We start from the raw sequence: 25,286 nt of genomic DNA, 5'->3' as shown, positions 1-25,286 counted from the left end.
CAATAAAAAGCTCAAATTGCATATATATATATATATTTATATATATATATAAAATGCTACATCCATTAATTTAGCTTTGTTTTCGGAACATGGTTTTTACCTGGTTATTAGTAGAACATCCACCATGTTTCAAAAAACAGCTTAAAAACCTGGTAGATGGTTTGTTGCTGGTTCCACATGGTCAAGCTAATAATGACCAGCTTGGACCAGTTGCTACTGTATGTTCTAAACCGAGTTAACCTCTTAAACTACATTTTCAACCAAATGCAACTGAAGTTAGCAAATGCAAAATACAATTTTAAATATTGTATTACGTTATTTTATATATTTATACCTATATAGAGTTTAAAAATTTTAACTGAGAAATCAGTATGGCTTGTTAGCTATGACAAAAGTGTCATGTCTTTAGATTTTAATACTTTACTGCTGACAATGACTGCGCTTCCAAATAGTTTTACCTTGGTCATCACCACTGCTATGTTTGTGAATCTGCTGAATGTAAGCCTCCAGTTGAGTGTCCGTCCTCAGCTGAAAGTCTCCACGCTCCCTGAAGGGGTTTAGTGGGACGTGATATGAACTGGACTTGTTGGTCGTTTCCAAATCTTCATTGCAATGTGTGGGCATGGAGGTGCGCCTCATAAACAATCGCTGTGGTGTGTTGCCATCTTCAGGGGATGTCGTATTCAGTAGGACAATCTTGTTTGTTCTAGGCCTAACTACTTTGAATGACCTCTGGGATTGTTTGGGAAAGGAGTGGGGTGTGAAGCAGGTCTGTCTGGACTGGGAGGAGCTCTGAGGGCTGAGGTCAACGCTATGGGTAGTGAATGGGGAATGGATTTCAGAGGTTTTTTTGGTGGTGATTTGAAACGATGGCTCTTTGGAGGAATCAGGTCCCCAGGCATCTCGTACCCTGGCATTCAGCTCCATGTTGGACCTTGCCAGGTCACTGCACTGGCCCTGCTGGGCGCTGCTGGTCCTTAGTAGAATTAGGTCTTGGGTGATTGGGTGGTGAGGACCTCGCTTTCTCACCCTGTCTCGGGCTGCCCTCTCACTCTGGCTGAGTACTGAGCGTTTGTTGTCAAAAGTCTTCTTATCTTTAAATATAGAATCTACTCTTACATTTCATGCATGAACATTCTACTTTAATGTCTAAATAATGTTCTATAAAGCTTTTAGAGACATATCAAATCATTTTAATTTGGTTGATTTCTTACCCAAGCTGCTGGTGGAAGTGCTTTGTGTCTGGCTGACTCTGTTTTGAAAGTCCTTGTATCCACTGACAGACCTGCCTGCTGAAAGAGCAGATCGAGGCCTGGCGTGGGACTCAGACTGCGGGCTGATGGAGGCCCTGCTGTGACGACAAGCCTGGAGTTGACTCCTGGTCGCCGCCCTTGTGGACTCCTGCTGAGCACCTAAAGGTACAAAACAGCAATGTTAAAGTCGGCATTAAAAAAAGGAAATCTATGTTCTAAATATATGTTAAGGGTTAAATGACACATGTATCATATCTTTTTGCAGTTTTGACCTGATAATGTTTAACAAAAATATTACTTTCTGATCATGTGATGAAATGACAGACTTCTCTCTGGTGACATACTGGAATTATACAAAACTTAACTTTTCTTACCGTAGAGTGTGAGCTACACATTGCATCCATCCAATAAAAAACGGTGGATTGAAACAAATCACCATCCAACATTTTTTCCTTTTCAATACTGAGAAAATCTATTTGGACCCCCACACACCCAGCCCCGCCCTTACGAAAGGAAAATATATTTACCAATATATTTCTTAAAATATATTGTGATATATTGTAATATATTATTTTCCCTTTTTATTTTTCTAATATTTTATATATTTGAATACATTTAATAATATATTGATGATACATATATAATACATTGGAAAATATACGAATGATTGCCACTTTCAATATATTGCAATATATTGGAAAAAAATAAATATATATAAGAATATATGCCTAATATATTACATGATATTTTCCAATATACTGCAATATATTTTTGTTTCATAAGGGCCCTCTCTTCGAACTGTTGACTTCTGGTCGGTGCTCCAGAACAGCCAGGCACAAAACGTTTTTTTTCTCTCAAATAGCATCTGCACACTTGTAAATAATATACAGTATCTGTACATTCAACAGTAGGGGAAGGAGTGTTAACAATACATCAGTATGTCAGCGAACTAACTTATAAACAGGAGTGTCTTGAAAACCTGTTTGAAAACAGTCATTATTTTTGTCATTAATTATTTTTGGTGATGTTAGTAGTGCAGAAATTACAAATTTCCACTGTAGGTATGAGGAATGTCAGCCACATTAGTTCATTCTGTAGCAAGACATGGCAAACTATTTAATAAACAATCATTAATATAATTATTGATTTTAATAGCATAAATAATTGTTGCTTATTGTAGTTCATAAACCACTGTAAGCAAAGATCATAAATAATGTTCTGTATATAGATTTGTTTATAATCTATTTAAAATAGGGGTGCTCCGATCATGATCGTCTGATCCTTAATGCGCATCTCGTCAGTAAAGCCGGTTCTCTAATCAGCGGTTAATTCCATCAGGTGCGTGATTTCACATAGAGCAGCTGTTACTACACAGAGCCGTTGTTAACTGAGAAGATGCGCCAAAAAAAACGCAGAAAATGAAGTGGATTTGCGCATCTTCTCTATTAACAACGGCTCTGTGTAGTAACAGCTGCTCTATGTGAAATCACGCACCTGATGGAATTAACCGCTGATTAGAGAACCGGCTTTACTGACGAGATGCGCATAACGATCGGCCGATCGTGATCGGAGCACCCCTAATTTCAAAGGTTGTACCTTGTGCACGCTGCAAACTGGGGGCTGAGAGGCTCTTAAAATGGTGGGACCGACTTTTTAGTCTGGATGAGCTCCCTCGAGTCAACCGTTCAGCACTCCGAAGCACATTTTCAGGGGAGACGTGGGACGGCTCGAGAAAATTTCTCACAGCACTGGCAGAGTAGTCCCAGTGAACCTCCGCAAACTGAAGCATCAGAACACTGCTTCTGTTGTTTACAACCACACTGAAAGCATGACAGAAAACAGCAATCAAACCTTATTACAATTACATAACATAAGAAAGAACAGCATTGCAAAATTGTGTTATACGTCCGGCTGTAGGGTACACTCACGTGTTGTGATGCGTGTACAGAGAAAGGACAGGGCATTGCTTCATGTTTGTCTTAATAACTCTCAGGCAGTGTCCAGTTAAGAAGTTGAAGATCCGGATCTTGCCATCCATGCAGCCGGTAATGATCCGCAGGAACAGGAAAGACATGGTCAACACCTCTCTAAAGATTATAATGGAAAATAGGCAAGAGAGCAAATCATTTATGACAGTGCACAGTTATGGCATTAAAGGTTATTAATGAGGATGTCCAACTGTAAGGTCACTGATGACAAAACTGTTTAGATACTTCGGATGCTGGAAGATTCTAAGGCACTTCTTGAAGCTAGAGTTGGTGCTCCATGCCTTGACCACCCCATCTGAACCCCCAGAGAGGATATGCCACTGATTGATGCACAGACACAGCACTGCCCCCTGGTGGCCACTGATTTGCTGTAATGAAAGAATTTACAAGTGAGGGAGAAGATCTAGCATTTAACTATTCAGTAGCAGTTTCATAAAGAACATGTTGCTGAGGTCAGGAACGCCAATGTTTTTATTCTTTTTATTTTTTCTAAATCAAAGCTTTTCTAAGGTTTAAAACACATGCTTCTGTGCTCTGGAAAAGATCATGAAGCATCTCACCCTTATAAGTGATGCTGTCTCCATGCTCCATATTCTGATCTGACCTCCAGCACAGCTGCTGATCACCAGTGTTTCATTAATCTTCACACACGTGATAGGTTTAAGGTGTTTAAACTTCAGACTCTCAACACATTTCCCCGTCAGTAGGTTCCACACTGTGATGATTGTACACAAACAGATATACATATTGTCAGTGCAGACATTATACTAATGACAGCACATTTGATCATTCCAGAATGGCAATTGTGCATCATTGTGGCCAGGACAACACACATTTACTAATAGGAGTACAAGAATGTAACGACATGGATTAAATGTATACTACTGTTCAAACAGTTTTGCAAAATCGCAGACAAATGCCCGAAATCAGAAGAATTTTGGTGCTCGTTCATGTGATTGCATCCATGCAGTGTAAATGACCAAAGGCGTGATATAAGAGAAATGCAGTGAAATATTGGGCTTGCTAAATATCTGGACCTGTCGGCAATTCAAAATCCTGCTTTGTGAAAGTAATTCTGGCTGAAAAATACATCAGTGATGAGCTACAGCCAATGAGGCAGTGGAAATTTCATGGAGTAATTATATGAAACAAAGTTTGTGGACCAGACAGAGTTGTCAGCGATTCTTTCTATTGTAAAGTTATGCAGTGTGTAACCTCCTGTCGCCAATCCATTCTGCAACGTGAACACAAGCATGACCAGATAGTCATGCAGTTTGAAGATAACAGTGATCTGATGACTTTGAAAAACGTGCAGTGTGAACTCGGCATTAATGGCATAGTGACATTATACAGAATTGTGTTGTTATAGTTATATACAGGTCACAACTGCCTACCTTTAACTCTACAGTCTTTGGCTCCAGACACCAATTTATCTTCATACAAATCCAGGCAGTTTATAGTGCCGAAATGTCCATGAAAAATTATCCTACATTCACCTGTCTTCAGATTCCAGCACCTTTGGGTGGAGTACAGAAATCAAGCACTGTTGTCTCTGTTCTTACTTTGTTTAACAACCACAGTAATGTTTGACTAACCTGATACTGAGGTCATAGCTGGCGCTGATAACTAGGTCTCTCTCTTCACAAACCAGGACTGCTCTTATACTACCTGCATGTCCTTGGATCACTGGAGGAATCTCTTTTAGTGATGGGACATGCAGCAACCTGATTATACGGTCCTTGGAGCCAACCGCCACTAACTGCCCCCCAGCATAATGCATCACTCTACTCGGATCTTCTCTAAAACGAGCAACAACAACAACAAAAAAGTGACAGAAAGTATTAAAACTATGATGCATCTACATATTTAACACGTTTCTTAAGTATATTCTTACATGTTTTCTACCTTTCGAACAGGACTGATATATTATACACTCCACAGTACACGTTGCGTTCTTCCAACTGGACTGTCTTGGTTTTAAAGCCTTTGTAGATAGAATCCAAATCTTGCTCTTGTAACTAAAAACACAGGAATTGTTAATAGTATACAACGTCTAAACTGAAGATATAAAAAAATGCGTTTAAGTTTTTATTCAGAGTACAAAAGGTGGCTTTTTGTACTGGCTTATGTTTGGGGAAAGATTCTCCATGCTGAAAGTGCTTGTCCTTCTCACTGACTGGCACTACAACTTCACAGATCTTTGCATAATCAGGGTTGACCTTAGACGCTGAGTTACCCTGAAAATGCATACAAAATTGGTGTGTTTTAAATTTATCCTAAGCAACACATTGTGCATTGAAGATAAGGATTAACAGTAGGTATGTTTCCTGGGAATCAAATCCATGAACTTGCTATTACTAACACAACGTTCTACTAACGTTGACCTGCAGGTTACATTGATACTGTATTTTTGATATCCATGAGATGTCACATAGATATTGTGCATTTTGTTATGTATTACCTGCAGAATCATGGCCTGTTTCTCAATACTCTTCTTTACTTCCAATTCGGTTAAGACCTCCTCCGTTAGCCATTGCCAGTGCATGGACACACGCTTGCAGCTGTACAGTGAGACTTTGTCCAAAAGCCCTGAGTGTCAATAGCAAAAAAAATATGAAAATATGTAAAAAAAAAAAACAAAAAAAAAAAAAAGGAGCAAACGATTAGATTGATATTATGTCTAAATAACTGCTATGTGATGCTTTACCTTTATCTTTAGGATGAAAGATTAATAATTGCATAAAGATCATTTAATAAAAATGCATAAATATAATTTAATATTATATGTTAAAATATATGGCATCTAAAGCTCAGATACAAGAATTTCTGATAATAGTCATTTCAGAAAAAAATAGTTCTCTTAGATTTAGAGCTCTTGGAAAAATATTTGACATTAGTGTGGTTTAAGTTTAGTTGCTAAGTATTTTACACTCTAGGTAAAAAGAGTAGCTTTAGAGTCAACCTAACCTTCTTGTCCACAGGCAATAGAATTGTTTCTATAGCAGCACACATCTAGACTAATTCATAGGTCTGAAAAGAACAATGTGACGAAAACAAAGGACATGCACTTAGCATGCACTCATATATCAACCCATTAAAATAAAGCATCTAAATTTATAACATCTGAGAATATGAAAAGTGACAGCATTATAGAGAATTAAAAATAAATCTGTTTATACTTAATTCTGACAGTGAGTCTGAAAAGTCAATCTCTAAATAGCTTCATGTGTGCAAAAAAACTAGACTAACCTAAAATCCTCTTTGCAATGTCGACTGGCAGGCTTCGAATAAAATCTCTATGACGGTTGACCCCCGACAGTGATTTTGATGACCTGGGGACAACAGTGAGGGCAGGATCTGGATCATCCCAACAGTCAGAATCTGAATCTTGGCCTTTCGTTCTTCTGTTCCAGGGATCAACATTCTGAACGTCGAGCTCAACCACATCACAGATACTCTTGAGAGATTTGGAGTCATTCACTGTATAATAAAAGGGGTAACTTGAATAGACCCACAACTTATAAATATACTTACTACTTACTAATTATACTTACTAATACTACTACTTACAGTGTTCTGAAAGCTCCTGTTTTAAGACTGTTTGACTGTCCTGGTGAACTTCCTGAGGGAGGTCAGCTGGCTCATATACAGTACATGCTTGGATGAGAAGATCTAGATCTGTGTGGTCAGATTCTGAATGGTAGGAGACTCGTGACTCTGTAGAGATCTCTGAGAGATCTGCATAAAAATCTATAATCAGACAAGATACTCTCTTAAGCTATATAAAACAACCATGTTTAAAAGCTTTCAATGTATATGTAAAAAAAAAAAAAAAAAATGCTTATAGAAGAACTGGAGTATTGTGGCACTTCAAGCATTGATATATATGGATATACTTTGGTGAAACATGCTGAACTTATACTATATTTACATATTGTATATTTCAAGATCTACCTTTTGATTTTGGCACTTACAATTTACTAGAAATCATATAGTCTCATGCCATTTCCTAAAATCATTTTTGTGAATTTCTATTTGCTAATATGTAATGCTTTTTTATTATTTTTTCATAATCATTGTACAGTTGGCAGTGTTATGTGCAATCTTACCGGGACTGTTGAAGTTTAGAAATTTGTGTTTCTCCCAAACAATCAGGATATGCACCAGATTTCCTAACATGTGCAAAAGAGAGGTGTCACATAAAGACAAGAGCCCCAGCACATACTTGGACTTGATCCAGTCTGGGCTCTTCCTAAACCATTCCCAAGTTTCCAACGTGTCCATTCCTTTCAGTTTTGTGTCCAGAGCTCCATACATTGTGCACATGGAGTCCTGGGGTCGGTTGAGCTGGCCTCTGGACCTGGCATATGTGAAATCCTTGCCTGATGTGACTTGTAAAACACTCTGAAGATTCTCCAGGATTTGAAGATTGTGGCAGCGCACCAGAATGCCAGTGAGAAACCTCCTCTGGGATGCTCCTCCAGTCTTTTTCATCCATTGGGTGGAGTGGTGCAGTTTCTCAGCGAGGACACACGACTGACAGCGTCCACAAATACTGAACTCCTCATCCTCTCCTTTACAAGACCATTCGAGCACCGAACCACCAGATTCTCCCCTCAAACACTTCACTTCAGTCATGTTAATGATCTAGAAATGTGCAGATCCATTCAAGTGTGCTGTTTTTAAAAAACGAATAAATAACAGAAATAATTCGATTCAATGATAGACTTCAGTTCATGAAGTCTCAAACTTTTCAGTTAACGTTACACCCTCCTAGAGACTTTACACAAACGCATGAGCTTGTTGCCAAGCAACAACAGAAGCGCTTCAGTTCACAAAAAGACATCTCACAAGCTGCCTTCGCTTATTACACATATTCATTTAGCAGGCGTTTTTATCTTCTACATACAAAGACATGTATACTAGTAAGGCAGTGACATTAGCCAAAACCCAACAGTAGTACACCGAGCCTACTGTTAACGTTAGTTGTTTACTTTAGTTTCCATGGAGAAAATATTTGTCCATGGCTGTGGATTAAGTGTTCACATAAGCCTGTGTCTGTAAATAAAAGACCATTTGCTTGGATTCCTTCAAGCGAATCTTTTTCCCTTCATTAAAAGGATTCATTCAGGAATACGCCAGTTGGTGAGTGATTCGTTGAATCTTTCACTCAATCGAAACACTCGATTCATTGAATCTTTCACTCAATCGATCAAATCAAATTCGTTTTTTAAAAAGCTTTATGGGAACCGGCGTTTCTTTATATAATTCGCAAATAAAATGTAACTATTAATTGTATATTATTATCGGTGTTTTATTTTTATTTTTATTTATTTTTTTGTTTTTGTTTTTTTGCTGTTTGACACCTTTGAAGGCAATCGATCAAAAGTCAGTAAGTTTACAGTGAACGAGAAAAACAGCTGTTGTTTAATAACCTGTAAAACAATCCTGTATAATCAATGTCATTAAATGCTGAGTGAAGAAAAAGATGTTAAAGTGACTAGCCTTGATAACAGTATTTTGAAATGGTGATGTTAATATGTTCAACTGGTGCTTTTTGATTATATTAGAAGAGTCGAACGACATTCAGTGAATTACAATTAATCAACGCTTTCTCATTGTTAATGTTTCTGCTTCATTTTGAGAGGTTTAATATATTGTGCACCAAGCGGGAATCGAACCTGTATCACAAGAATGGGCCTCTTGCGTGATACCACAACACCAGCGACGCGTGCTGACGAAAAGGGTTATTTTGAAGGACACAAAGCTGCTCCTTTCCCTGTGAGTCCACATTTTATTAGCATTCAGGAATAGGACTTGTAGCACAACAAACAATATGAATTTCAGCACGGCGAACGTTACAACAAAACAATACAGCACAACACAATGCCACTAATGGGTCACACACCCAGGATGGAAAATATAAGCATTATTATTATGATTTTAAGTCAAATATTTACCAAAGATTAAGCCAACTGTAGATAAATTGTACGGTTCTGCGCTGATTTAATCTTTAACTGTGTTTTGCATATTCGCATCTTTTTCAACACCAGAAGTTCTTCATAATGACCACGTGATGGCGCTTTTACGCTTCACATAGCAGTGGGAACTACAAATAGTTTGGAAGTATTATATTATATTATATTATATTATATTATATTATATTATATTATATTATATTATATCATATTATATTATATTATATTCAACAGCCCCCTTGGAAGTTTACAGCTCTAAATATAGAGGGGAAAATGTGATTTATGGGGATTTCCAATTTACAAATCAAATATGCAATTACATGTTGGAGGGATCAAACATAATTTGAATGACTAAGACTTTCCAAACACTAGCGTCATAACCTTTGCTGTAGGATACTGATTCAGCAACCCAACAGAAATGGCATGCTCTCTGCATGGAAAAAAATTATGAAATCATGCCTCTGTACAAAGTACAGCATTTTTTCTTTTAGAAGAGAATACAAGTGGTCCTTGGTGTATTCATGTTTTTTGTTTCCAGTTATTAATTTCAGTAGAAAATCAGTAGACTTTATTTTACAGCTGCTTTTAAGATTTAATCCCACGTCCAGTCTTGCCAATATCTTTAGATTAATGATCTCTGTAATAGTTCATCTTTTATTATAAGAAACACAGTCTCCCATTGATTCTTCCCAAGAGAGACTTTGGGAACTGTTAGATTCAACACAACTGATGCTTTGCGGTCTAAAGCTTTTTCCTTTCCTAATGCAAATCAGTGATGTTCTCCGTTATTACTGAATGTTATCTGCTGATATTCACCACAATGGATAACACACTGCAAGGACCAGCAACTTTAAATGGTGCAAACAAAGTTAGTGTGCTACAGCTACAGACAGGTGACATACATTGTCAAACCATGGAAACTATGAGAGCAGAGCATCCTGTTTGATAAGAAGCTAGCAAGACTACGCCGTGCTTGTCTAAATAGACTCTAACATCAAGAAAAAGAGTGAGTGGCATAGAGTGGTGCATCGAGAGAGAGGAAGGAAGATGGAGTGAACGAACAACTGGAGGAGACGACGTGGTAGCAGTTTCTGCTGTGTGAAGAAACAGTTCAGTTGCAGGTCCGACCTTTAACAGGAAATGGCAACTTCCGCACCATAAATGAAATGCTGCGCTCATAAACATGAGACGTTTCTGAAGACTCAACACTTGTGTCCACTGTCCATTTAGGCGGTTGACTATTTGATAAAAAAAAAAAAAAAACCAGAAAGATAAAGCTGTGAGCATCTGTCACTTACTCACGTTGCTTGTGTGTTAGAGAGCTGAATAATCGGGTTTTGGTGCTTGGAGTACAGCTGTAAAATATGGTTCCAGTTCAAGATGGGGCATCTACGCAAGGGGAAAATCTACTTCTTCCTCCTAAAGAGGTTAGTAAAATACAAGACTTTTTGACAATCTTTATCTTTCTGGAGTCAAAGCAATATAATTATCATTCCGTTTACTTACCTCATAATGATCGAGCAACAACATTTATACTTAAAAAAGTTTTGATGTAAAAAATAAATAAAAGTTAATATAAAAAATAAAAAAACTGGTCTCTGTTACAGGGGACATATGTTGACATTTATTCCGTTTATGAAATGTTTTCACATGTTTTTCAGTAAGAACAAGGTGCATTTAGTTTCTGCACACTCACTAGCAACATCCAAAACCCATGATGGTGGGTCACTGTGATAAAGTTTCCTTAATAATAAGGAAGTGCTGCAGAGAAGATAGGCCAACAACATTTGCATGGGCATGTTCCATGTGGAGCCCGACACTTGATAACTGATTACAAAAGGGTTTATGAGATATTGTTTTATAAATGATTCCATTTCTGCCGAATATTTTATAACAATAAAAACAGGAATATCAGGAATTAGAATAGACGACGTTATGACGTAATGATATTGTATGTTATGATCTAATGACTCTATGCATGCATTTTTGTCTCTGAATTGTGTCTGAAAAGTGCTGATTAATCAAAATTAATCGCATTCAAAATTTAAGTTTTACATAATAAATGTACGTGTACTGTGTTTACTTATTATATATATATATATATATATATATATATATATATATATATATATATATATATATATATATATATATACACTTACAGTACATATTTAGAAAATATTTATATATAAACAGCATTTTTCTTAAATATATAAATGCATGTGTTTGTATTTATATATACATGATAAATATACACAGTACACTCTCATTAATGGATGCATAATTTGGATGTGATTAATCGTTTAACAGCACTAGTCTGAATACTTGTTAGCAAACAAGGTATTTTCATGTGCTTTCTACTGTATATCAGTTTGATGATTGCAGAAGTGTTGCAGGTTGTACATTTATGATCAAGTACTCTGTTTTATTTGTTTATGTCTGTAGACCCACGTTGAAAGTACAGGGTCCAGTCGGATCCGACAGAGACAGGTACTGAATAATTAATAATGCTTTCTGAATATCTTTCAAAATTTCAGCAATTTTCTCTCCAGATTTCTGAATTTAAATGCAACTCTTCTTTCTCTCTCAGTCCTCCCCTGCACGGAGAATGGGCATGACCAGAAAACTGAACAGAAAGGTAAGGAATTGTTCGAGTTTTCACTTTAAAGAAGGGCAATGTATTATGTTAACAAATTATTACATTTGCTACAATATAATTTAACCATCAGGATTTCAAAGACTCTGAGAACCCGGAGGAGAGTGAAAAGAGACATAAAGAGAAGGAGGTAATGATTCATCAGAGACGAATAACTTCAAGTATTTTCCTGTGAGCTTTGTGGAATAATGACTATCATTGTCCCCCCAGCTCAAACCGCTGTACAGGGAGCTTCTGTACACAATCGCTCATATGTTAGGAAAACCACACACAAAAGAGCAATACAGTGCCAAGCTGTTACAAGACTATATCAAAGAGGTAACCCACCTTTCTGGATTTGTTTGTAGTCTCATACTGCATATTTTACAGTATTGTTGTTATTGATTTTATTGTTGCATTTTGTATTTATTTTTGTAATGTGTCATAAAAACTCATTCTCTGACAGGCATTCTCCATGACAGAAGATGAACATAAAACCTCAAGTGAAAAAGTCCAGAGTATGCTGGTAAGAATAATGTCATAAAAAATATGATCATGTGTAATATAGTCAACATGTATATAATATATAAGTCCTATACCGCATGTAAAAAGCCTTTAAAGCCGTTGGCTGCCCACTGCTCTAGGTGTGTGTTCACAGTGTGTGTGTGTGTTCACTATTGTGTGTGTGCGTGATTGGATGGATTAAATGCAGAGCACAAATTCTGAGTATGGGACACCATATCTGGCCACACGTCACTTCACTCACTCACTAAAAATATGCGATATTATTTTAGTCTGTGTATCATTATGTTGTTATTTACTGAATTACATAAGTAAATGTCTTCACGCACAGGCCCCGGTCTACTCCCTCATGGTTACAGTGAAACAAGCCAAGGGAATTCTGGGAAAGGACATTAGTGGTATGATTATATCTTCTTTTTTATCTTTTATCTTTTTTTTTTTTTTGGACCAAGGGTTGTTAATTTTACAGAATAGTATAAAAAACACATACAAAGAAACCTACAAAAACACAAACATGGGTATTACTGCATAAGGGATTTTCATGATTTTAAAATAACTACTGTCCAGACGGCCTCTACATGTATCTAAATATGTGACGACAGGATTCAGCGATCCATACTGCCTGCTGTCGATCCTTTCTGAAGACAAGGAGTCTCATGGTGGTGGATCATCCAGTAAACCTCAGAAAGCAGTAGTGCGGGATTCAGCTAAAGGACAAGTGTTGCAGACAACCATAAAGAAACAGACACTCAACCCCATCTGGGACGAGACCTTCAAACTGTGAGTAGGCATATATATCTTCTAGAGAGAAAATATTTGACCATCTGTTTTATAACACTTTCTGATTAATCGTTTTGTCTGAACTCTTTCTTTTGTTTACAGGGAATTTGAAGACATCTCTAATGCAAATTTCCACATTGAGATGTGGTGCGTGAAATGAACTTAAGAAATAAGAAATTAACTGTACTGTATATTTTGTAGTAGGCCTATGTTTTCATTCTAAGCACCACAGTGATGTTTGTTTTATAGGGACAAAGATGAAGAGGTGTCACTGGTGCAAAAATTTGATGAGTTTCGCACAAATATCCACGGACTGAAAAGGTTTAAAATCTTTAAATAATACAAACCATTTTAAATAAATGCATTTGAATAATTAGTATAAATGGTACTGGTAATCTGTCTAAATCTGTCTTAATACAGGATGTACTGGATGGTAATCTGTCTTAATCTGTCTCTTCACAGGATGATAAAAGATGCAAAAAAAGAGAAAGGACAGGATGATTTTTTGGGCAATGTTGTTCTGAAGCTGAAGGTATTATGCATAGCACTAGTCAATGCTCATTAATTAGATTTTCCAGTTTGATTTAGTTAGATGGCATGTGCTTCGTGTACTTATGTGTGTTGTGGACAGGAACTGCATTGCACAGAGGACACATGGTATAACCTGGAGCCCCGAACAGAGACATACCCAGACAGAGGACAGTGTCATCTTCAGCTTAAATTCATTCATAAAGAGGTGAATGCATGTTTTTTACTGTATTAGAAGGCCATCAAGTTGTCTTATACTTAAAAATTGTAAGTATTGTTCGGTGACTTGTAAAGATCACAAAGGGATATCCAAAGTGTTGCAACAAGTACTTTTTTTTTTTTTTTTTTTACTTTTTTTAAAGAAGTGTCGTTTTAAAATATCTTTTTAAAAAGTGAAGTGCAACTTTATGAATGACCAGACAATGTGGTCTTAGTTTCAGTTCAACTTGAACAATTTTTTTTTTTCAAACTGAACCTAAATATCTATGCATTAGAATGTGTGGCAGAGTTATTATCATTAACTAAAACTAAAACTAATAACACATTGTTAACTGAAATATAATGTGAGTATAAAATGTGAGTATTAGATAAAAACATGGATGGAGATACTAACCAGAAATAAATGAGAACTAATTCTGAAACTGAAAAAAAACCTATTAAATCTAAATGGTAATATTTGAGAAAAAACTAATACAAAGGACAAAAGCGCATAAAATGACATATGTTATTTAAAGTGAAAGACCCTTATGTCTGATTGTACACTGGTCTTTGCACCTTTGAAACAGACCAAACCAGCAATGAACATTGCAGACTGATTATTATACTTTTAGTATTCTTCAGATATTTTATTTCCTCAGTATTGACTGAATGACAGATCCTTAATTTGAATTCAATGTGATTCATTCATTCCAGAGAGACGAGACCCTGAGTGCTGGACGGAGTCCTTATGTGAACTACTGTGGCATCCTGCAGCAGTTCGTTCAAGCCCATATCTCCAAACAAAAGGTACATCTTTAACAGATCATTTTTTGAAAGCTTCTCTAGACATGATGAAATATCTTAAACAGCCACTGGTTGTGTAAGCATCAAAATCACTTCCTGCTGCGCAGTACTGATTAAAACTATAAAGTTTATACTTCGCTTTTCATTGTCTGCGTCTCTATCTGTTTTTCAATGCTACTCTCCTCTCGCCCCTCAGGACAGTAACCCGTGGAAGGGAGACTTGTGTGGGGAGGGGACGGCCCTGCTCGAGCACTACGCCAACCAGAATGACATTTCACCTTTTCTCCAAGACTTGGCGTAAGAGCTTGAAATACTGTACATAACACTGATCTGGAAGCAAGACTGATAAAATAAAAACAGCAGACCAGACAGTGTTGATTTGTGCTTTTTAGGGAAAGCTTTTAACTACATACCCAGTACGCTGAGCTCAACAGCGTCAGCGTGTTGTTTAAATGCAATGAACGGAGCACATGCTGATGGATTTAAATCTCTTTTGCATATGTGTCGGTTGTTTGTGGTGCTACACAGGAAGTGGGTGGCCTACAGCAAACTTTACCAAACCCTGGAGGTGGACTCAACTGTGCTTTTCCAGCAGTTAACCAGCATAGAGTATCACTGGGACCAACAGGAACTCCCCTACATGCAGGTTGGTGATTCTTGTGGGGTATGAAAACTGAAACACACAGCTTTCAGAGTGGGTGTCGATGTGCAGAATTAGAAAGTACTTTCCACACTGCATCACTAGCTAGGATGTTGCAACGGTGGCGTGTGATGTTTTAGCAGTTTATCACATAAATCATCAGTGTTGACGGCTGATATCAAGTCTCATCGTCATGCTGTGGTAAAGCCGAGCTGTTTTTGCCGTCGCTAGAAAGCCCAACATTTTTTACATGACAAACATTTCAAATACTTTTGTTGTAGTCGTTTTTGGGTTTTGTGACATATACTGTATTAATGTGCGTCTGTCGCTTTTATTAATTTCAAATGCTTTTATTTAGCAAGGATGCATTAAAGAGAGAGTTCACCCATACGTGATAATTCTGTTATTACTCCGCCTCAAGTTGTTCCAAACCTGCATGTATTTAAAAAGATATTTTGAAGAATGTCCGTAACCAGACAGTGGCTAATAGACATTGACTTCCATAGTATTTTTTTTTTTTTCACATACACACAACTATAGGGTGATTAAATGATGACATCATTTTCATTTTTGGGTGAAATATCTGTTTTGTACATGCTAGCTGAATAAAAGTAATCATATCTTTTGGAAAAAAAAATCTGCTTTTAAACTTATGAAGGATAATATATTTAAAAACAAATCTGCATATTAGAATGATTTTTGATGGATTGTGTGACACTGAAGCTTGAAGTAGTGGCTGAGACAAATTCAGCTAAGCTATCAGTGGAATAAGTTACATTTCAAAGTATATTCAAATAGAAAACATATTAAAAGCATGTTAATCTTGTATGCATGCTAACAGAAACAGGAGCTTGGTGACTCTCTACATGGGTTTCTGCAGTATGGACTCTGCTTAGTATCCAAATACAGGGACATCTATCCTCCAACCCCTAAAACAACACCACGGCTACAAACACTGCTCAGGTAACACACATTAGTTAGCAATCATTATTTTTTTTTATAAACTGAATAATTATATATTCAATTATATATACTGTACACATATTGTTTTTATGCAAAACTCTCAAATAGTATATATCTGTTTTGGTTTATGTAGAGTTCTTGTTCAGATTTGTAAAACCCGAGCATTCCAGAAGCTCAATCCTGCTCAGTTTGACTTACATGTCGAGGTCACAGATGCTGTTGTTGTGAGTAACACATTATTGTTAAAAACTATTCATTATAAATATCTTACATGGTACTGTTCATCACAGAAAAATATATTTTGCACACCTGTCCAAAATAATATTTTTCTGTGTGTATAAGAACAAACAGGCCAGTTTTGGGGCATTGTATGTGCGACTAGTCACCTAAGTCACCTAACCCATGTTTCTTTTCTCCCAGAATGGCACAGAAGAGTGGTTTAACATCAAAAAAGGTTTACATCAACCCATGACCAAGGTAAGAAGCCATGCAGATTACTGGCATTCATTCTATATGTGGATATTATTCCAGTAAGTTTAGATTCAGGTTCTTCATGCGTGCTCTTTGACAGGATCCGTTAGAGTTCATCAGCGCCCTCTCTCGGTTGATTGGAGAAGTGCAAGAGGACATTCGAGTCAGTAAAGACGTCTGGAATAAGGTGTTTGTCAGGTAAGAATAATGAACTGCATGTGTTAAAATGTAAATCTAGTTTGAGCGATGAATGGAGCTCAAGCCTAGTTCAGACAGACCTAACCACGTCATGCCTGCAGCATCAGCTGACGCTCAGATGATCGTAACCCCTCCCACTACAATTAATAAGATATATAAGTTAATCCAGACACATGATCATTTAACTGGTCGCCTACAGAGATATGTCATCCATCCAGCCCATTGCTAAATTTTCCAAATTTATCCACAGTACTGTATTACTCTACTTGGAATATGCAACTGTTGCATTTAAAAAATCTGCCAATTGCTTAGGCTTCCGGGGGTCTGGATCTGAACCCCTTCAAAGCAAAGCCTTCCCCCAAATATAAAATTCTAACTAATGTATATGTAATATAATCTATAAGGTTTAGTTTTTTTCATGTTGTAATTTGGTCAGTTAACTAACTGCTAAACATTGAATTTCTTCAGAATATCGGAGCTGAATAAACATGCTGCTCATTGGATATATTTTCATTGAGAAGGCTTAATCTGAACAGTTCTTGAACTTGTTTTTCGGCCATCTTGGTGCCACTAAAATTACTGGACAGTTAATTTGACAGCCATTCCTATCCATCATGTCACTGACGAGATGTAATGACTTTATAATTGTCTTTATAATAAAATAGGCCTTCTCTCTCTATTTCCAGTGCTGTGCAGTTGGATGTTTTCACCGTAGTTTACCTAAAACTGGACTCTCTGGTGAGAATCAAGAAATATAATATATAAAACTACTGTGCATTTATTTTCTTACCAGTCTTTTTCTATGGTTAGTATATCATTGGTTGTCTCTTATTTGTGTGTGTGAACAGCTGGCTGATGAGTTACGAGCTACCCTCTCTCAGTTGGAGAATCAAATGGATCAGCCGTTGGCAAACAGCCTGTTTCCTGTTTATCTCACCTTGCAAGCCATCCACAAAGACAAAGCCTTCTTACAAAAAAGGTCAGTCAGTCCTATAATCAGCTGTAGTTGTTACATACATTACACATTATTTTGTTGTGATGTACAGTACTCAAAATCTGTTAAAATCTCAACCCAGTGTACTGACTTCCTTAGCATCTAGGACAGTACACCCAAAACTTTAAATTTACTCACCCTCAGGCCATCCAAGATGTAGATGAGAGTAAAGATGGATCCACTGCAGTGAATGGGTGCCGTCAGAATGAGAGTTCAAACTGCTGATAAAAACATAACAATAATCCACAAATACGTGATCCCATTGATTAACATCATATGAAGTGAAATGCGTTTTAACTTTCAATTGGAGTAAATCATCAGCAGATTTTTATTTTTGGGTGAACTATTCCTTCATTCCTTTCTTCAAAACTGGAACACAAAAGAAAATATTGTCAACCAAATGGTTTTAGGTCCCACTAACTTTCACTGTATGGAAAAAATACTATGGTACAACCTGAAACTGCTTGGCTGCCGAAAACATTTTTCCAAAAATAATCTTTTGTGTTCCACAGAAGAACAAAAATCATACGGGAACAACATGTGAGGGAGTAAATGATGGCAGAATTTTCAGTTTGAGCGGACTCTCCTTTTTAAACATGAAGTTTGGATTTCTCTTTTAGGGGGAAGTTATTGCAGCTCACAAGTTTCCATGAGGACTTCAGAGATGCTCTTCCATACTGGTTAAACAAAGCCTTTAGCACCACAATGGAGAGGGTGGAAAAAGCTGTGCAAGTGGATCAGGTATTATACTCTAAAACACTTTTTTTGTAAAAACAGTTTTTGTTTCTACTCCTGCAAACATTTCAAAGAGCTGAAGGGAGCTAAACACTCACATTCTCTGTCTCTTTTCTAGTTGCAGCCGCTGCAGACCGGAGGAGTTCCCATCAAGCACAGCTCTTCTGCAGTGGACATTGCAGCATGTTTGCATCCTGTGGCTCAGCTCTGGGAGCAGTTGAGCTGGCCTGACCCGGAGGAGGCCTTCATGCTTATGGTCAAACTCACAGAGGTACACGCATACAGTTCACACAAATGCTTGGATTGAATTGAATTGTAGGATGTATAAATATCCATTGTTTGTTACAGGATGTGTGTAAGATTGCATCAACGTACTGTCAGATGCTGAAGACTCATGTGAAGGAACTCTCTGTAGATTCGGATAGAGAAAGTGCTATAAAAATGGTGAGCTGATGATGAAGTGGCGCTGAATGTGGTGTGTGGCTTGATCATCTGCATGTTTAACCCTAACTTTTCATGGTTTATGTATATTTAGCTGTGCGTGGTGGTGAATGATCTAGAGCATCTGCACACCGTTTTGACACGTCTACCGCAGCAGCTAAACTGGGCGGGGCTCCGGGAGCGCACGCGACACGTGATTGGAGATACTCAGTTCCAGAACACTCTTCCATCACAGCTGCAACACACGCAGTCCGCCCTGAACCGAGAGATCCGCTCTGCAGTTGAAACACTCGGGAAAAAGGTAGCACAACTGTGATTACAGCATCCATAGCGTCAGTTAAAGATTCCTGTAGTTTAGATGATATCACTATTGGGAGTAGGTGTCTCTAAACTGGTATACTGTTCTCAAAGTATGATGTGAATAGAGCAACAGGTAGTTATAACCTCTCTCTCGTAGTCTCACATTTACATGAGCTCTTCCTGAGAAGGTGACACTTTCACAACAACCATAACACATATATTACCATGTTTCTTGCGGTTACAGTTTATTTTGATAGTCACCTTTTGACATTCTGCTTACTGTAAGTAACTTTGCAACTCAACTAAAGGTCATTAGAGTATCGTTAGAGTGTCTGCTTAATATCTAAGTACACTTTATTTGATATTTTATATGTGACATTGCAAGTACATGTCATCTTATTGTAACTGTAAGCTTAACCTAACAGTCTACTTATACTGTAATGAGAGTTAGAGTGGACTTGAAATCAAGTGTAACTGTTTCTTACGTCTCTTTTTAGTTAAACACAGACATTGAAACACATGTTCGCAACATGGCTTCACGTCATAGGCTTCCCTCCAGATCTACAGAAGACGTAAGAGAAATGTTTTATCAGCATGAATCATGAACTGACATTTTTCGAGACCATTGCGACACTGAGTGTCTGGCTCTCTTATCTCCAGGCCGTGATTCCTTTGATGAAATATCTCGAGAAAGAACTGCAGTACATGAATGAGAATTTGGTTCAGGAGAATTTTAATAGGTAGTTATACGTTTTTTTTCAACCTGCCTGTATCTGCATATTTTGGTTGTTTTTACTTTAGTTGATCAGCCTTAATGATCTGTTTTAATTGTCTCTTTCAGTCTTCTTACTCCATTGTGGACGAACTCGGTTAAGATTCTGCATCAGATTTCTCTGCAGGAGGACAGTAACCTGGTTTACTTTCAGAGATTACTGTACGCACTGCAGGTTCGTTTTTTAGCCTAATGCTAAATATTACACTTTAGCATGTAGCTGGATTCAAATATAGTTTGTGAAAGAGACACAAGCGATACTACAGAGTCTGGTTTGTATCTAAACTGTCAGACTTAGAATCCACCCTAAACACATAACATCATATTAAAACACTAAGTGTTACGTCCCACTAGTGTCCCACAATGCCTTGGCAACCACCTAATATTTCATATTTTCTTCAAAAAAGTACTTTTATTTATTGTTTTTATTTCCTCTGGCAGTGCTTAGAACAGTGTTTTCATGCTGAAGGGAATGGACTTTCTCTTGAAACACTACATACTGAGGAATATAAGGTCAGTGTTGTTATTTGATGCTCTTCACGCGTTGTTTCTTCCCTTTTGTTCCAATTCAGATATGAGTGTTTGGTTTTTGTTTCCTCAGACGCTACGGGCAAACCTGATACAAAACTCTTTGAGCTGTAATCAGCTGATAGAGAAGTTCTTTGAGCGAAAAGTGTGGGAACAGGTGAGGATATCATCCAGATCAGGAAATCATCCATAAGACCCAACAAAGTGGTTACTGACCTGGATTTGTTTACCTTTCCTACAGAAAGTGTTTAATGGAGAGAAATACGGAGCTGTTACTCTCATCACCTCGTACAAACGCTCCGAGAACAAACTGCATGTAGAGGTTCTCAACGCAGTCAATCTAATTCCTCTCGACTCAAATGGTGAGAAGACAAACACATTTTATACTATACCGGGATCTTTAGAAGAAATTGATCAATCAAGAGCCAGTAGGTCTTGTATGAGTGGTGCTCTGACACTGCCAATACTTGAAATGATCTGAATGTCATTGCTTCAGATGAATATCAGAATTGGCCGCTTTGTGCCTCTGATCGCTGAAACTGCATTTTGTCCATTACAGGTTCCAGTGACCCTTTTGTTCAGCTGTCTCTAGAACCAAAGCACATGTTCCCTCAAGTAGAACCGCGATCCACCAAAATCAAGAACTGCGATCTCAACCCGTTGTTCGAAGAGTCCTTCGAATTGTATGTAAACATTTCACTTCATTTTTAGAATCCAAAGTCGATAAATTAAGGTTATTTCACAATTCTGTCTTTTCTCGCAATTAACTTGCAATTTTGAAATATAAATAAGCAAGTCTAAGAATAAATGTGAGAACTGTGCGATACAAAATTGCAATTGTGGGGTAAAAGTCAAAATGGTTTGAAAATTGGACTTTTTATTTTAGTTATTTTTTATTCAGTGGCATTAAAAAAAAAGAGTTCAAAAACAAAATTACAAGATGTTAAGTCAGAATTCTGAGAAAAAGTGAGAATAGCAAGAAATAAACTCTCAATTTGAAGGGACATTTTTATATATATATATAAAAAGGTCCAATGAAGGAAAAAAGTCCTTCTCCCTCTTATTCTTAAAGCTGCTGTATTTAGGATTTTTTTTTTTTTTTTTTTACCCAGCCCCTCCTCCTCATAATTGACCCACACAGGTGGCCAGGAGTGCGTTTCCTAAAAGCATAGTTGCTAACCTGTTAGCAACTTAGTTGGTTGGCAATGGGAAATATTATTGCAACCAACAAAGTTGCTAACTTAGTTAGTGGGAAGGTTTCACAAACCAATACAAAGATTGACATTTCTGCCCAGAGGCACATTTTCAAAGGAGAATAACTGACTGTAGCATTGTTTTTCAGAAAAATAATAATAACTTAGCACGTTTCTTAAATATCTTCAAATGTATTATGGTATTTTTATGCTTTAGTAGTTTTTAATTCCTTAAAAAACACATAACATTTACATTTCCATTTTGTGGAAAGCCCAAAATTGAGGATTGTAATGCAGTTTCTGTCCTCTGGGGGCACAGTATTGTTTCATTAGATCAGTGCCAGTCTCCTGGAGCATGTCTGATGGTGACAGTGCTGGACCATGACACTTTGAGGAGCGATGACTTTGAAGGAGAAGCTTTCCTCTCTCTTAAAGCGGTGCCAGGAGTCGGAGGAGGACAGAACAATCCCCCTCCCGCACAGATCCGCTTACCTTTGATGCACCCCAAACCCAACAGTATGTCACTTCCTGTTATACGCACAACATTCAGTGCATCAAGAAACCAATTGCCTGTATAGTTTATGTGGAATCTTGTTAGATCATGTATCACAAAAAAAATATTGTGAAGTTGGAATAACAAAAAAAGTCAACAAGGACACATTCAATTGATTAAAACAGACAGTAACAATGTTGTAACTAAAAAAAATATTCCATACAACTGCTGTTTTTAAATTTCTATTCATCAAAGAAATTTAAAAAAATCATGTTTTCTCAAAAATATTGATAATAATAATAATAATACATGTTTTTTAAGCACCAAATCAACATATTAGAATCATTTCTGAAAGATCATGTGACACTGAAGACTGTTGAAAATTCAGCATTGCATCACAGTAATAAATTACAATTCAATGTATTAATTTGTTTTTCAATATACACATCCATAGACGCTACTTTAAAAAAACATTTGACAGTAGTGTCTATATATGTATATACATATACACACACATATATAATATATATATATATATGTGTGTGTGTGTGTGTGTGTGTGTGTGTGTGTATATACATATATACATATATATATATATATATATATATATATATATATATATACAGTCTTGTTCAAAATAATAGCAGTACAATGTGACTAACCAGAATAATCAAGGTTTTTCTTATATTTTTTTATTGCTACGTGGCAAACAAGTTACCAGTAGGTTCAGTAGATTCTCAGAAAACAAATGAGACCCAGCATTCATGATATGCACGCTCTTAAGGCTGTGCAATTGGGCAATTAGTTGAATTAGTTGAAAGGGGTGTGTTCAAAAAAATAGCAGTGTGGCATTCAATCACTGAGGTCATCAATTTTGTGAAGAAACGGGTGTGAATCAGGTGGCCCCTATTTAAGGATGAAGCCAACACTTGTTGAACATGCATTTGAAAGCTGAGGAAAATGGGTCTTTCAAGACATTGTTCAGAAGAACAGCGTACTTTGATTAAAAAGTTGATTAGAGAGGGGAAAACCTATAAAGAGGTGCAAAAAATGATAGGCTGTTCAGCTAAAATGATCTCCAATGCCTTAAAATGGAGAGCAAAACCAGAGAGACGTGGAAGAAAACGGAAGACAACCATCAAAATGGATAGAAGAATAACCAGAATGGCAAAGGCTCAGCCAATGATCACCTCCAGGATGATCAAAGACAGTCTGGAGTTACCTGTAAGTACTGTGACAGTTAGAAGACGTCTGTGTGAAGCTAATCTATTTTCAAGAATCCCCCGCAAAGTCCCTCTGTTAAAAAAAAGGCATGTGCAGAAGAGGTGACAATTTGCCAAAGAACACATCAACTGGCCTAAAGAGAAATGGTAAATGGTAAATGGACTGCATTTATATAGCGCTTTCAACAGACCACATGGCCATCCAAAGCGCTTTACAATTTGCCTCACATTCACCCATTCACACACACATTCACACACCGACGGCGGTGTCTGCCATACAAGGCGCCATCCAGCTCGTCGGGAGCAGCTGGGGTTAGGTGTCTTGCTCAAGGACACCTCGACACTTGGTCAGGTGGAGCCGGGGATTGAACCACCAACCTTCCGGTTTGTAGACAACCTACATGAACCACTGAGCCACTGCCGCCCCATAATGGAGGAACATTTTGTGGACTGATGAGAGTAAAATTGTTCTTTTTGGGTCCAACGGCCACAGGCAGTTTGTGAGACGACCCCCAAACTCTGAATTCAAGCCACAGTACACAGTGAAGACAGTGAAGCATGGAGGTGCAAGCATCATGATATGGGCATGTTTCTCCTACTATGGTGTTGGGCCTATTTATCGCATACCAGGGATCATGGATCAGTTTGCATATGTTAAAATACTTGAAGAGGTCATGTTGCCCTATGCTGAAGAGGACATGCCCTTGAAATGGTTGTTTCAACAAGACAATGACCCAAAACACACTAGTAAACGGGCAAAGTCTTGGTTCCAAACCAACAAAATTAATGTTATGGAGTGGCCAGCCCAATCTCCAGACCTTAATCCAATTGAGAACTTGTGGGGTGATATCAAAAATGCTGTTTCTGAAGCAAAACCAAGAAATGTGAATGAATTGTGGAATGTTGTTAAAGAATCATGGAGTGGAATAACAGCTGAGAGGTGCCACAAGTTGGTTGACTCCATGCCACACAGATGTCAAGCAGTTTTAAAAAACTGTGGTCGTACAACTAAATATTAGTTTAGTGATTCACAGGATTGCTAAATCCCAGAAAAAAAAATGTTTGTACAAAATAGTTTTGAGTTTGTACAGTCAAAGGTAGACACTGCTATTTTTTTGAACACACCCCTTTCAACTAATTGCCCAATTGCACAGCCTTAAGAGCGTGCATATCATGAATGCTGGGTCTTGTTTGTTTTCTGACAATCTACTGAACCTACTGGTAACTTGTTTGCCACGTAGCAATAAAAAATATACTAAAAACCTTGATTATTCTGGTTAGTCACATTGTACTGCTATTATTTTGAACAAGACTGTATATATATATATATATATATATTACATGTCTTATGTAGAAATTCAATCTGACCTCATGCTGTCTCTGTTTTTGTAGGTGAAAATACCTTGAAGTTACTTGAGGCCAGGAAAGGCGAGAGAGAAGCTCAGGCCTTTGTTAAATTACGCAGACAAAGAGAAAAGAAGTCTCAAGAAACCTAAGGACAAAAAGATGAAAGCATCCAAGTTAACATTGTGTTTCCCTTTTCTATTATTTGTTATTAAAATATTATTTAATGTAGAGTCTTTTAATTATTGTAAGGAAGTGCAACAATGATATTGTCATTATTTGATATTAAAAATTAAACGTACAAC

The 25,286-nt window shown here is 37.2% G+C and overlaps 2 protein-coding genes across 3 annotated transcripts; one reads left to right on the top strand and one right to left on the bottom strand.

Annotated features, from left to right (window-relative positions):
• Nucleotides 1-339: 339 nt before the first annotated feature.
• On the bottom strand, nt 340-8,009 carry LOC113111665 (CMT1A duplicated region transcript 1 protein-like). 2 transcript variants are annotated; one of them, XM_026276636.1, is made up of 14 exons: nt 7,351-8,009; nt 6,812-6,991; nt 6,491-6,721; nt 5,703-5,830; nt 5,362-5,478; nt 5,147-5,259; nt 4,837-5,040; nt 4,636-4,757; nt 3,802-3,956; nt 3,467-3,609; nt 3,182-3,340; nt 2,850-3,073; nt 1,215-1,412; nt 340-1,094 (listed from the first exon to the last, which is right to left on the bottom strand). In XM_026276636.1, the coding sequence occupies exons 1-14, from the start codon at nt 7,877-7,879 to the stop codon at nt 421-423; spliced, it is 3,177 nt and encodes a 1,058-aa protein (XP_026132421.1). In that variant the 5' UTR covers nt 7,880-8,009; the 3' UTR covers nt 340-420. The 2 variants fall into 2 exon arrangements, with proteins under 2 accessions (XP_026132421.1, XP_026132422.1); XM_026276637.1 differs by having other exon boundaries at nt 6,812-6,979.
• A 2,345-nt stretch (nt 8,010-10,354) lies between these two features.
• On the top strand, nt 10,355-25,266 carry LOC113111663 (protein unc-13 homolog D-like). The gene is made up of 34 exons (XM_026276633.1): nt 10,355-10,646; nt 11,665-11,709; nt 11,810-11,857; nt 11,949-12,005; nt 12,086-12,193; nt 12,321-12,380; nt 12,708-12,774; nt 12,979-13,156; nt 13,259-13,303; nt 13,406-13,477; nt 13,619-13,688; nt 13,788-13,892; nt 14,597-14,689; nt 14,883-14,983; nt 15,215-15,332; nt 16,168-16,289; nt 16,423-16,513; nt 16,710-16,766; nt 16,861-16,958; nt 17,645-17,696; nt 17,807-17,937; nt 18,573-18,693; nt 18,806-18,958; nt 19,036-19,131; nt 19,223-19,429; nt 19,926-20,000; nt 20,089-20,168; nt 20,270-20,375; nt 20,642-20,713; nt 20,802-20,885; nt 20,970-21,090; nt 21,288-21,411; nt 22,241-22,437; nt 25,030-25,266. The coding sequence occupies exons 1-34, from the start codon at nt 10,584-10,586 to the stop codon at nt 25,131-25,133; spliced, it is 3,321 nt and encodes a 1,106-aa protein (XP_026132418.1). The 5' UTR covers nt 10,355-10,583; the 3' UTR covers nt 25,134-25,266.
• Nucleotides 25,267-25,286: the final 20 nt, after the last annotated feature.

Source organism: Carassius auratus, chromosome 12 (assembly GCF_003368295.1).
Source record: "Carassius auratus strain Wakin chromosome 12, ASM336829v1, whole genome shotgun sequence".
Classification (NCBI taxonomy): Eukaryota; Metazoa; Chordata; class Actinopteri; order Cypriniformes; family Cyprinidae; genus Carassius; species Carassius auratus.
The sequence above is the reverse complement of the archived record's forward strand: the minus strand, read 5'-3'. Positions and strand labels throughout refer to the sequence as shown.

What these genes read in the sequence shown, in the direction of transcription:
- LOC113111665 (XM_026276636.1), bottom strand. Translation starts at nt 7,879, where the DNA reads ATGACTGAAGTGAAGTGTTTGAGGGGAGAATCTGGTGGTTCGGTGCTC. An exon ending in AGAATCTTCCAGCATCCGAA is followed by an intron (nt 3,341 to 3,466) that starts GTATCTAAACAG and finishes TATAATCTTTAG; the next exon opens with AGAGGTGTTGACCATGTCTT. An exon ending in CTGTACACGCATCACAACAC is followed by an intron (nt 3,074 to 3,181) that starts GTGAGTGTACCC and finishes TCATGCTTTCAG; the next exon opens with TGTGGTTGTAAACAACAGAA.
- LOC113111663 (XM_026276633.1), top strand. Translation starts at nt 10,584, where the DNA reads ATGGTTCCAGTTCAAGATGGGGCATCTACGCAAGGGGAAAATCTACTT. An exon ending in GTCGGATCCGACAGAGACAG is followed by an intron (nt 11,710 to 11,809) that starts GTACTGAATAAT and finishes TTTCTCTCTCAG; the next exon opens with TCCTCCCCTGCACGGAGAAT. An exon ending in TTGAAACACTCGGGAAAAAG is followed by an intron (nt 19,430 to 19,925) that starts GTAGCACAACTG and finishes GTCTCTTTTTAG; the next exon opens with TTAAACACAGACATTGAAAC.